Consider the following 13,280-nt stretch of genomic DNA (forward strand, 5'->3'; position numbering starts at 1 on the left):
CCCCCCAAAGCAGATTTGATGAGTGTGCAGAGGGCTGCAGAGAGAAAAGGTGAATCCATTTCATCAGCAGTGTCCATTGCACAGGTGGATGGACACAGTTGGATTTAAGAATTATGTATAGGTGAAGTTCACATGCTTTAATAAATTTATTTGAGATTTTCTCCATCCCTTTTGTAGGTTCTGTGTGAACTCTTTCACTCCTCTCCTCAAAGAAGCAATCTCCCAACATCTGGAAATATTTCAGGATTTATTAGAAGACTTTTTTTGCAGTTGATGCTAGAAGATGAAAAAGTGACAATGTTCCTTCAGTCACCTTGTCCAGTAAGCTAACTTTCTTCCCCCACAACCTACTGTCAGGGCTAGAAAAATCTGTGTAATTAGATATTTGATGCTGGTTTAGGATTTGATATTATTTCCACCCTAGTGGGAGCTGGTATCTAAATATATGCAATGTTTTCCAGCCCCAGTGATGTAGATACAGTGATGTACTATATAGAAATTCCTTCTAAAACTGCTGCTTCACAATAGCAGGCTGACATTGACACTAATGAATGAAAAATAACCTTGAGGGGATTGTTTTCTTCCCTTTTACTCTGCTGTATTGCACGTGTATTGTGATTAGAAATGCCATGCTGTATTTTTTTAATAGAAGGTTTGTTTATTTTGAAACATTAAAAGGAAGTTAATGCCTCTTCAAACAGTCCTCTGTGTGTGTTCAAACGGTCATAAAGAATGATCCAGAGGTGTAGAGGATGGGAGGGGAATCTCTGGCCCGCAGAGCCTCCTTTGATTCCTCCAGTGGGTGGAATCCAAGCCCTGCCCCTTGCGGGAATATGCCCTTGAAGAATCCCCATTGTTATCTCCATTGTCAGATCAGAGATAACAGTGGGGATGTAGGTGGCAAAGTACTCAGCAGGAGTGGCTGCTCTTTCCGGCACCGGCTAAGCCCGTTCTCACAGGGCGCATGCCCTGAAGCCTGGGATTCGGCAAGTGCTGGGAGGAGCAGCTGCTCTTCCCAGCTCTGGCCAAGTCTGTTTCCACGCTGTGCAAATCCGGGAACTCAGATGGTGCTGGGAGGAGTGCCTGCTCCCTTTCTCAATGATGCGAAAGGCACAGAATTCAGCATGGGGAAAGGAAAAATGGGTGGGGCAGTGCTCTGATGTCAGTGGGCGTAGGTACACCCACTGACATCTTGAGGGTGGAGGGTCCAATTTGGTGGGGGCAATTGGGTCCCCCCCTAGCACTGATTCCCCCCCTTGGCTTAGAGCGTGGGATATCATCCTATTCATCTTGTTAGGCTGAATTGGTTTGCTCTCTGTTAGCTTATTGCAATTTACTCAGTCACTTCCTGAACCCAGTGTGTTTCAGAATAACGAGGTCCTTCGTCAGGGATAATCTTACAATATCAAATTCTTGGTAGTATCTTTTCAGTATAAAGCCCTGGAATTAGTGTTTGTTTCTGAGCTACTTGCCTGTTTTCCCCATAATACTGCAGTAAGAATATGTTTGTAATTGACAACAAAAAGCTTTATTTTAGGATTGCCCTAATTGTCCTGAACTGTTTGTCATTCAGCTCACTTATTTCTAGTGAAGGTTCCTGAGCAGTATCCAACGGTGTCATTCTGCAAACTCAAACAGAGCTAGTGGAGCTCCACTGAATCTTTCCATTGTGCAAGCAGTTGCCAGTTACACTTGTGTAACTGGTTGTACAACAGTTTTCACAAGCGGAATGCGCAACGGGTTGTGCGCAAGAGTTATGTGCAACGGGTTGTGAAAGAGTTACGTACAATGGGTTGCATAAGCATAATGCACAACCACTGCACAAAGATAACTTCAGTTGGATTCTTCTCTTTGGCATAGTTCAGAACCTAGTTTCCACTAGCGCAACATCATTTGTGCTAGCAGAATGACAGTTGGATACTGCTGTCTGAACTGAATAGTACATAGGATTAGGCTCCCGCAGCCTGCATGGGAGGGGAACCTCTGCCTTGCAGGCCTAATCCAGCCTGCAGCACCCCTTTGGATTACTCCAGAGGAGGAATCCCCTCCAAACCCCAACCCCTGGAGGAATCTCCAATGTTATCTCCACTCGGCTCTCTCATGGCTACTCGTCCAGTGCGCACTGCCCAAAGCCACTGTGCAAAGCCCAGGATTCAGCCTGCACTGGGAGGAACGGCTGTTCTTCCCAGCTGAGCCCTTTTCTCCATGCTGAGAGAGGCATGTGGAGAAAGCCAAAATGGGTGACATAAAGTCTGGTAGGGGGCAATTTGACCCCTCACCTAAAAGTGGTTCCTCACCCCAGACCTAAAGCTTTTTATAGCATTTTGAAACTATTATGGCACTTTATTTCTAAATGCTTAAATTAATTTTATATTTCCTAACTTCTAGTTGTACAAAGGTAGAATTAATGCTACAAGCCATGTAATTCAGCATCCAATGTATGGGGCAGGACACAAGTTCCGCACTCTTCTCTTACCAGTCTCAACAACGTTGGCAGAGGTTCTTGATCGTGTGTCAGGCAAGTTGCATATTCTTTACTTTTAAAAAATTGGCTTTTTGTTATAGGAAGTTTAGACCTAGATTACAATCACAACCAGTGATATCAGCTTTTTAATACATTTGACAAAGTTTCATTGATGGATTTTTACATGGGGCAAATGTGTTTTGAGGCTGATACTCAACTTCTAAATATCAAATAGTATGTTTTTTGGAAAGTCAGGGTGATTAAATCAAACTTCTGCTCTTTTGTGCATGTTGAATTTAGCATGTGTGTGAAATGAAATTTTGAGTACTGATTTACACACTATTCATAATGTGGAGCTGGCTTGAAACAGCAGCCCCAGGATGTCTTCCCAGTGCCATTTCTGTAGCATGCAGTGTGGTTCACCTGGATCTTGTAGGTGCTATGCAGGTAAACCACTTAGCTATGATTTCTTTTTATTAACCATGGTTGAAACATTATAACTGAACACCAAAAGATGTTTAAGGATTAGCTACAAATCAAGATATGAAAGTGTGGTTTGAAATTGGTTTCTAAAGTGTACATCTACACTGAGTACACTAAGCTTAAATCAAGTTTCTCCATCTCTGCTAGCAAGATAATAAGCAAGGGGGTCTGGTGTCTCCCTATATGCAGTCTCCGGGAGCAGAGCTTAGTTTGGCAAGTTAAACCATGGTATCACATTAACCATTAGTACTAGCCATGGTTTGATGCCTTAATCCTGGTTATATGTTATGTCTCCATTAGGCCTTAGGTAGTTTCCATAGAACTAGCCACCCTCCAGGAATGCGTGTTGGTTTGTGGAAAACTCAAAAGTGATCCACAAGGACTACATACTAAGACATGCTATATATTAAAGTGGAGAGGGCACCATGCAGATGTTGTTTGGTGAGAATATATAGATAGGCTTTGAATATCAACTTTCCATTTTTATATGTCCAATTTTTAAAAAAACCATTAAGTATTTTGTATCGTTAGTGCCAAATACAGAATATTCCATGTTCTAATGCAGAGGAAAACAAGTTTGTACTAATGCTGGAAAGTAGGCCTGTACTAGGAGCCTCGTGTGGCGCAGAGTGGTAGGCCTGTACTATATAATCTTCATGAAGTTCCTTACTTCAGTACCAGTAAAACATAACTTACTAGATGTCTTAACGTTTTAGAAGATCTAGACAAGTGCTCAAAAGAGTCACATTTCAAAATATGGCACAAATAGAGATTAGAGGTCTGGTTCATATATTATTGATAGTAACATGGAAACCACTGTAGTGTGGCTCCCCCATGCCACTTGCGTCAACGGTTGAAGAGGGTTGGGTTGACATTAGCTTGTGTAATAACCATGTCGCCTGACCCAAAATGCCTGTACAACTGATCAATCTGTACAAATTCCACCAGCCTGTCTTACTCCTCCCCCCATGTGTGTGCCCACCACGCTTGACAATCATACATTCCATAAGGGCCTGCACACAGATCCTAGATCATGTAGACAGTATACTGATAGTATTGATCAGGCCCATGTGTATTAAGCTCTCCTCCGCACACAGATCGCAATGTACATATGCAGTTGTGCATGTGTGCTGAGGCAGGGCATACTGGCACAAGACCGATGCCCTGCAGTACGTATGAATAAATGAGATGGCATGAAAAATTTGAAACTACCAAACTAAAAGCAGCTAAAATATTTTTGAGGGACTGGGTGTTCAAATAATGATAGTTTTACTCAACATAAAGCAATTTTTGCTTTTCAGATACCCCAAGCATAACTGCAAAATTAATTAGTGAACAAAAAGAAGACAAGGAAAAAAAGAACTATGAAGAAAAAGAAAAAGTTAAAGCAGAAAATGGGTTTCAGGACAATTACAGTGTTGTTGTTGCCTCTGGTATGTGTGTGTGCTTGTTTCATCTTTGGTATAAAGCTATCACATCTCCTTGGTGTGGTGTGAGGAGAAGGGGGGCACCCCAAGATGTGGCCATCATAGCTCAGTTCAAAAAGCTAAGGGAGTCCTCGCTGTGTTTAAAGTTATTTAATGTTTTTAATGTCTGCCATCCTAGCGCCTTGCCCTCATTGACCAGCATGATGGAATATAGAAATATGCAAGACATTGAAATAAAGATTATAGTACGTGTTAAATAGCTGGAGCTGATAGGCATGGGACATTAGTCATGCAGAGTTCCACACATTCCTGCATCACTTTTAAAGGTTTCTAAATCCGTGCAGCAGCAACAGTCTATGCAGAGTTCACACACCAGCCATCTCTGGCCCGTGTAGAATTGTCCTTGCATGCAAACTCTGTTTTCACAGCGGCTATCAAACATGTTAAAAGCACTTTAAACATGATATTGTGCCAGATAGAACAATTAATTGGTATTTGAGTAGCGTTTGTTACTACAGATGCTTTTAGAATATTCTTTCATTTCTTTTATAGGTTTGAAATCTCAGTCAAAAAGGGCTGTATCTTCTACACCTCCTCGCCCACCATCAAGACGAGGAAGAGTGATGGCAGATAAAGTGGGCACCTCCTCTTCAGGAGGTGACACTTCCAGCAAAACCATTAGTGTTCCTGTTTTTCACCTGTACCATAAACTCCTACCAGGTAATGTTCAAGGTTTTCTGAAAAAACATGGTTATCATATACCTTGAGGTGCATAAAGTGCTGGGCAATTACACGCATGTGCCCATTTCCCTAGGTTCTACTGTGGAGTGAAAATTCATTGACTTGGAATTAAATGTTTGCTAATTATACTGAAAGAATCATATTGTGTATCACATAACATATTTTCAAGGACCTGTTCTCCTAGGGATCAGCAATTTAAATGCCTCCGGCCACCATGGATGACCTCATGATGAGACTACTGTGTTGAATTTTGTGGGTTTGACAGCTTAGAGATGAATAGTGATTTGTTATCACATTTACCTAAGTAGTTGATATTGTATATTTATCCAGAGTAATATAGTGGGCAGTATTCAATACCGCTCATGCACTAGTGGGATGTACCCTAGCACAATGGGAACCTAGGAGTTCCCGAAACAATCTAAAATGAACGAAAATGCTCAATTCTGGAAGGGCTGAGCTGAGCTCACACAAGGGAGCTCTGTTGACTAGTCCCGTTCCGGAAGCAAGCATTTCTGAGGTTACTTTTACAACTGCAGATTCCCTGTTACACAAGTGGTGGGTCCCGCGAGCACAACAGAACTGGCAAAGGCTGAACGGCAGCACTGGATAATGCCCAGTGTGCCTAGTTTTGTAACAGAAGTGTTTTCCAAGTTATTGGGAAATCTGAAGGAGGAGTCCCAAGGATTTGAGCTAACTATAAGAAATGGATATGTGAAAACTTAAAAAGTCAAAGACTAATTAAAGCAAACTATAGTTTGCATTTACCATAGCTGAGCATTGAAGCCATGATTTGAGCTAACGAATGTACAGATAACCCATGCATTAGAGCTGCTTGTAACCTGCTTAGTGTTCTTTAGGTCAGCCACTGCCACCTGAGATGACACTTGCCCAGCTTCTGACTCTGCTGTATGACCGCAAACTCCCTCAAGGATACCGATCCATAGACTTGGCGGTTAAGCTTGGCTCCAAAGTGATCTCAGACCCAAGCCTTTCAAAAACAGATTCATTTAAGCGCCTTCATACTGAAAAAGGTATACATTTAATTGTCTGCTTTTATTGTGTTCAGTTTTAACTTTTCACTGGTTTTTGTCCTGGTTAGGGTTTTCACATGTTGACTATACATAAATGTGGAAATATACTTGATTTATCTTTTGAAAAATTCACAACTAACTGCACTCATTCACCATTCTAGTTTCAAATAATATTATAATAGATACTATCTTTGCAGCTCATTAATATCTGAGGCATTTAGTGATAAGTACACTATCTAAAAAACAAAGGGATAGTCAACAAAGGATGAAGCTGCAGTGTGAAGCAGTGCTTTCACTTCATTCATTTTTAGTATTTTAGTATTATAGAATGATTTAAAAAAATGCTTTCTGGACAGTTTCAGCTCTCAGGGTTAGTGGTTGGTATTTAAGAAGTGTACATTTTAATCACAGGTGTGCTTATTCTTTCTTCCCTTGTTCAGAAAATATTAGGCTCAGTTTACAGAATAAAGAATACACACATTTGTTTCAAGGTTCTCGTCCTGAATCAAAAGCTCATTTACATGGGCAAGGAATTCCAGAGTCACTCGTATCCTTTGCTTATTGTCTCACTTGATGACAAGCTGCTTTCTGCATTTTGCCCACCTCTGCAGAGAGAGATAACTGTACTGTTTACCTGAAAGAAGTGAGCCATACTCTCCCTCTACTTTTTGAACACATGAGCTCTTTATTTCATATCACTGCATGCTGCATTTGAAGTGGCTTGGTTATACTAGGCTAACTGTCTATGTAAGCAATCCTTAAGGAAATGTTGCTTAATAATATTTTACTGAACAATTTGACTTTTTGTTTGTCTGTGCATATATAGAACATGCAGATATATTGGGGCCTTGCACTGAAGATGAAGCAGTCACACCAGGTGAGGAGTGCATGGATACAGTGCTGGATGAATCCTTTCTTGAAGTGTGCCCCATTCAGTCTCCATTGCAAGTTTTTGCTGGAATGGGTGGGTTGGCCCTCATCGCAGAAAGACTTCCTATGCTTTATCCAGATGTAATTCAACAAGTAAGTCCAAAGATACGTGTATAGATGACTTAATTATAATCACATGCTTTTGAAATGAATGGAACAAATGTTTTTTAGCTCTGGCTGGATTATGCCCAGTGTTTTATACATGTGCATTTTCTTGTTAAAGTTTTGTATCTTTCCATAGTTTAAAAAAACATTGGAAACTATATTCTGCTTTTGAGTTATAAACTGCATAGCAATTATTCTTCAAAGTTTCCTGTTTAAAAATACAAATGGACCTGGATTAATAACCACAGGTATTGAGATCTTTGTGAGCTTTTAGCACAGCATCAGGAAATCCTCGAGGTGGGGGGTTGTCTCAGGTTTATTAGTGCTTATTTCTAAAATGAGAGAGTTTGGGCTCATATCTGTGGACTCAAAAGCTTTTCTTCTTTATCCCAGATATGTTGGAGACTGGTTGTTAGTCTTCACTTCAGATCAGGGTTTTTTTGTTTTATAAAAAGCATGCCTTATTTCTAGCTCAGAAAATCATCACTTTGAAATCTTTCGATTTCAGGTATATAAATACTTGTAAATAAGATTAATTAAAATTCTTCAGATGTCCAAAGCGTTGATGCTCAGCACTGAAAACTGGCTCCAGACCTATTGTTATCCAGAATAACAACTCATTTTGTAGGGACAGACAAGTTTATGCACCCTTGCTTGCTGTTTTTAGCTCTCATACAAGCACAAAGCATTTGTGTTTCCAGCAAACTTTGTATCCCTTCCATCTCCTGTAAGATATTGACCCTGCTGTTTACACAAATGTGTATCTTGGAATGAAAGGGAAATTAATCTTTACCCTTAGACCTCATAACAAATCAGACATCAGACTTAGGAACTTGTTTTCCAAGCATAACTGATGGTGCAAACAAGCCTTCACAGATAATTTCCAGGCACCTTACAAAAGAAGAAAATGTCAAAGCACAGTGCCAGGAGGGATTTGGGAGATCTTTAAAATGGGAATGTCACGCATATCAGTAATTCTGTAAAATTAGAGTTCTGATGTACAGGGTTGCAGTATATTGAAAATGTTGTCTGGAATACTTCACCATGCACCACCATTAAGATGTCATCCTATGTGTGTTTTTGACAGCATGGCAAAATCCAATATTAAAATAGTGAATCTCAACCTACTCTTCAGGAGCACTATATGCATGCAAATCCTAACATCATTGTTGCTTCTGTCCTTGGCAATAGAGTACTCAAAAGTATCAGGAAGAAATGCTTCTTGAAGACAATAGTAACCTTAAATAATCAGTATGAGTTCCTTACCAGTCCAGGCTGGGTGGGGGAGCTCATATGCATCTACATGCTAGTAAGAAGGCAAAAAGTTGCTTTCTTTGGCATTGCAGGTGGAAATAGGTAGGGGAAGGCATAACATAGCTTGCGATAAGGCTGCCATTTGAAAATGGTAGCATGAGCTACTGTCCTGCTTCAGCAATATATTGATTTGGGAGAAAGGCATATTCAGACACATGCCAATAACATAGCAGGAGGTAGAAGCACAAAAGGGGAAGCATACAGGCTTCAGACATCCCTGACTGTAATCGAATGTCATTTCCTCATGGAGCAGTCAGTAGTCTCCTTTCTAGTCTGTTATTGTGTTCCTAATTACAAAGCCCTCTTCCCCCTTATTCCCCATTTTACAGCTTTTGTCATTGGTGTTAGAATGCAGGGGGTCTCAGAAGTTATGGGAAGGATCCAACGCTGTCTGGATGCTAGTGCTATTTACGTTGTGCTAGTGGAAACCAATACTTGCGCAACAACACACTTCCTAGCACAACAGGGTTCCCAGGAAGTGTTGAACACTGTTGGATCCTTCCCTATGAGAGGGAGGGTCCATAGCTCACTGGTAGAGCACATGCCTTGAATGCAGAAGATCCCAGCTTCAGTCCCCAGCATCTCTAGGTAAGGCTCTCCGGTGGCCTTGGAGAGCCACTGCCAGGCACTACTGAGCTAGGTGGACCAGTGGCCTAACTTGGTGTAAGACAGCTTCACATATTCTATGTAATACACAAGACAGAATGAAGAAATACAAGATTCCTGTATGTACACACAGTTGGCTAGGCATATACTTGTAGCTATGTTTGCATGCTAGTACATTCAGCTTGCATTCTGCAAGCATAGATAATATATCTTTAATTACTTAGAATTGGCTGGATGCCCATTTGAATGTGGGGCTGTGGGTTTGCAAGTTGTCTCTCAGCATTCTCCCAACTTTTGACTTTCATGACACTCTCTACTGGGAAAAGGGTTGGAAACTCTTCTTCTTTCAACTTGTCATGGTGCAGTGCTCCAGGTCCTAGGTGAAGGCCTTAAAAACCCTCTAGGACTGTCATTACTAAAATACAAATATAAGGCTCTTTAGTATATCTAAGAGCTCTTTCAAGTTTGTTTCTATAGAAATAGACAAAGGTTTGAAAGAGGATGTATTTTTTTGTTCCACGGACTGTGAAGTGATGGTATAGAAATTAGACTGACAATATAGAATACAAAAGACAAGTTAAAATTGTCTTATAATTCTATCACTGGAAGTAATTATTGGAAAATCCTTACCAACTGTATATTTCCTTCCTGTGATAAATAGAAAAGCATAACAGTTCTTAATTGCATTTGTTTTTGAATATGTAGCAAACTTTGTCATAATCTGCACAAGCCTAAAAATATTCATTTGGATAGAGGTTGAGAAATCTATGTTGGCATTTTTTCATCCATGTTATCTCATTATACAGAATATTGTAAATGAATCCGTCTAGGAACTATTTAGTGATGATATTTGCAACAAATGTACACTTTGAGTGGCTGCCTCAGAGGACAGTATTAAGCATCTTCTTTTCTTTCTGAAGGTGAGTGCTCCAGTGGTTACATCCACCACCCAGGAGAAGCAGAAGGACAGTGATCAGTTTGAATGGGTTACCATTGAACAATCAGGAGAACTGGTTTATGAAGCCCCAGAAACAATTGCTGCAGAACCACCACCTATCAAATCAACAGTACAAACTATGTCTCCCATACCTGCTCATTCTTTGGCTGCTTTTGGATTATTTCTTCGCCTCCCAGGCTATGCTGAGGTGCTACTTAAAGAGAGGAAACATGCCCAGTGTCTGCTTAGATTGGTGCTGGGAGTTACAGATGATGGTGAAGGAAGTATGTACTGTAACTACTAAGTATATTTGAGAACTACTGCTAAACATTTTTCTTGAGTGTACAAGTTTACAAGTATTTTGAAATGAGATAAAACTGGCTTTTGTAGAGAGTCCTGGATCTCGTCTGGCTTTGAAACCAAAGTATATGAAAGTCAAAACTGGTCCTTAAGGGCAGATCTTTTGATTCTTCCTTCATTGCATAGGATAAAAATTGGTCAGAGCTCATAGAATTAAGTTTAACTTAATTTAAAAAAAATTGAACATTGATTGTTTCCAGGGCTTCCAATGAAATCTTGATTAAGAGCAAAAACTGTTAGACTCGGTTTCACTGATTATCTCCTTTTGTGATAAATAAACCAAACCTTGATGGCCTTGCAAAGATTAAATATCTATATATTGGCCTAGTTCTTCATCTGAGGGTTATTTCTGTTGTCATCTGGATCCATCCAAGTTTAGACAGGCTGTCATAACTAATAAGAAAGGGCAAAATAACCTTAACTGGCACCTTGATCTTCTGCTTTTGCTTCCCTCTCCCTAGGTTTGTGTTGCAGCATTTCTTATGTTATGCACAGGGTGGGAGACAATGTGAGCCAAGGTTACTAGAAAGTTTCTGTGTGTATATATTGCTTCTAATTGGTGTGCGAAAGCATACTTGATTATAATCAAAAAATTTCCCCACTTCTTGACCACTGTCATTCTGCTTATTGCGAACCTTCTTTCATACAGCATGAGAATGTTGATGTTCAGCATAACTCCAAACGCTCTGAATAACTCCTGTATTTTAATTATCAGTAGACAGGAATGTTTTTCTATCTTCTTACTGATTGGCCTGATGTATGAATGTGGGTCTATAAGGACAGTAGATCAGTATTTAATTTCCTCCACATAGCAATATTGTCTGTATTTTCATGAGTTAGTTATGCATATTCTGAGATGTTTGAGTTTTTCTAATTAGATTAAACCTAGCGCAGAAATCACTGGGCTTTATTAAATGAACATTTAACCTTATTTTATAGGGTTGCACAACTGGATTTATTGACATTATCCATTTTATCAGAGCATTTCAGATATTTTTCTAAGGATATTTTAACTGGTTTCATTTACTTCAACACATTCAAGAAAGGCCAGTACCAAAGCTGTGATTGATTAATTAATTTAAGAGTTGGCCAGTGTTTCCACTAAGTAGTATACAAGGCAGCTTACAAAATAAGAAACCAATTAAAGCAACAATAAAAACATAACAATACAAAAACAGTGGCAACTAAATGGAGAGACAATACCATATAAAACACATCAGCTAACAAGCCAGGGAGATTAAAATTAGCAACTGAGCAAATGAACGGCCTGCAGAAAAAGAAAGATGTTTGCACAGTGGTGAAAGGCCATCAGAGACTTTGCAAGCCAGGCCTTCCTTGGCAGAGAGTTCCAGATCTAGGCATAGTTAAAGGTGTTGTGCCATGTCCCAGCCAACACAATTCAGATGTTGGTCAGACACAGAGAAGAGCCTCTGTAGAAGACCGTAATTGGAATTATGGCAGAAGGTATCCCAGTCCCAAGCCCATCTAGGGCTTTAAAAGTTGTAACCAGAACCTTGAATTGGGCCTGGAAACAGGCTGGAAACCAGTGTCACTGTTGTAATAAAGGAGTAACATACTCCCAATACTGTGCCCCAATCAACAGCCTGGCTACAGTATTCTAGACTAGCTGAAGTTTGTGCCTGGTTTCAAAGACAGCTTCAGGTACAGCACATTGCAGTAACCCATCTATGTGTGATTAAATAAAGCATTTTATTTAATCACAGCCAAATCTGCAGACTAAGAATCGGCACTGCTGACATACCAAGCTAAGTTGGACAAGGCACTCTTGGCCATGGCCTTGACCTGGACATTCAGTTTTCAAGTAGCTTGGCTTCACTAGTACAGATGAATAAATTATCATCCAAATTCAAGTGGTATAAAATTGTAATAGGCCCAGTGCAGCTAGAATGTTGTAGCAAAGAAGCTACCAGAGCCTGGGGTTCACATCTTGCTTGAATTTCCATATCCCTTTCTTTTCCAATGTTGTGTTAAGTCTGGAAAGAAGTTGGTGCTAACCACTGTTACCTGTTAACTAGAGTTAGCAAACTAGCTTCAAGTCCTGCGTTCAAACTGGTTTTAAACTAAGTTGTATGTCATCCTTAAAGCAGGTGCAATACGACACCATGGCTAATGCCAAAAAGGGAAGTGGGATATTCGCATGGGAGAAATGAAGTATGTCAGCCCACAGCATGTTCCATAGCTCTTAACTATGGCTAAGAGACGGGGATTTTTTAAAAAAATCTGCACTACAACATAGTGGAAAAATAGTTTGAAGCAAACTTTGAATAAGACGGCATGTGCAATGTTCTTGGATTTAAGTTCTTCTATATAATCTCCATCTCTGAACTTGAACATCATGTACTCAAACATTATTATTGACGCATTTGAACAATCAAGTCTCTGCTTAATAAGCTGAGATAAGTACCAACTTCACGTACCTGCAGGCAGCTGCTTTATACTCTCTTCACATGAGCAGGCAGACAACCCAGGGAGCCACAGTTAACCATAGTTTACTGTTATGTCTGATCCAGGTAACTATGGTTAATGGCTTCTAAATGTGTTTTAAATTTGGCTTCCAGATTCTGGCTTGTGTTTAAGCCACTACCCATAGTTCCCAGTTTGTATGTAACGAGAAGCTATGGTTAACTGTGATTTCTTGGATCCTTTCCCCTCTTATACGAATGTAGGAGCAAAGCATCTGTGTGGGGGTGCTTGAAGCATTTTATTAAACTGAGATTTGATTGTCTGAACATAGCGATAATGATGTACTTCTCCAATGGTAAAGATCTTGAAAGGCACAGCAAATAATTCTTGTTCATTAAGGTTAAAGTTGATGTTTTTCTGGAAAATGTGACTTCAGTTGCCTTTGTAAAATGTAGGTT

At 40.0% G+C, this 13,280-nt stretch overlaps 1 protein-coding gene across 10 annotated transcripts in view; it reads left to right on the plus strand.

Annotated features, from left to right (window-relative positions):
* BIRC6 (baculoviral IAP repeat containing 6) overlaps nt 1–13,280 on the plus strand; it is a 188,197-nt gene that overhangs the window by 105,046 nt on the left and 69,871 nt on the right. For 9 of the 10 annotated variants that reach the window (XM_084828379.1, XM_084828376.1, XM_084828377.1 and 6 more), the window contains 7 exons: nt 178–321; nt 2,389–2,518; nt 4,249–4,380; nt 4,927–5,094; nt 5,973–6,146; nt 6,973–7,169; nt 10,022–10,322. In XM_084828379.1, coding sequence (XP_084684505.1) covers nt 178–321; nt 2,389–2,518; nt 4,249–4,380; nt 4,927–5,094; nt 5,973–6,146; nt 6,973–7,169; nt 10,022–10,322 — 1,246 coding nt within the window. The other variant, XM_084828385.1, reaches the window with a different exon arrangement.

The sequence above is a fragment of the Heloderma suspectum genome, chromosome 1 (assembly GCF_057233095.1).
Source record: "Heloderma suspectum isolate Gila_16-S chromosome 1, 16-S_ref, whole genome shotgun sequence".
Lineage (NCBI taxonomy): Eukaryota > Metazoa > Chordata > Lepidosauria > Squamata > Helodermatidae > Heloderma > Heloderma suspectum.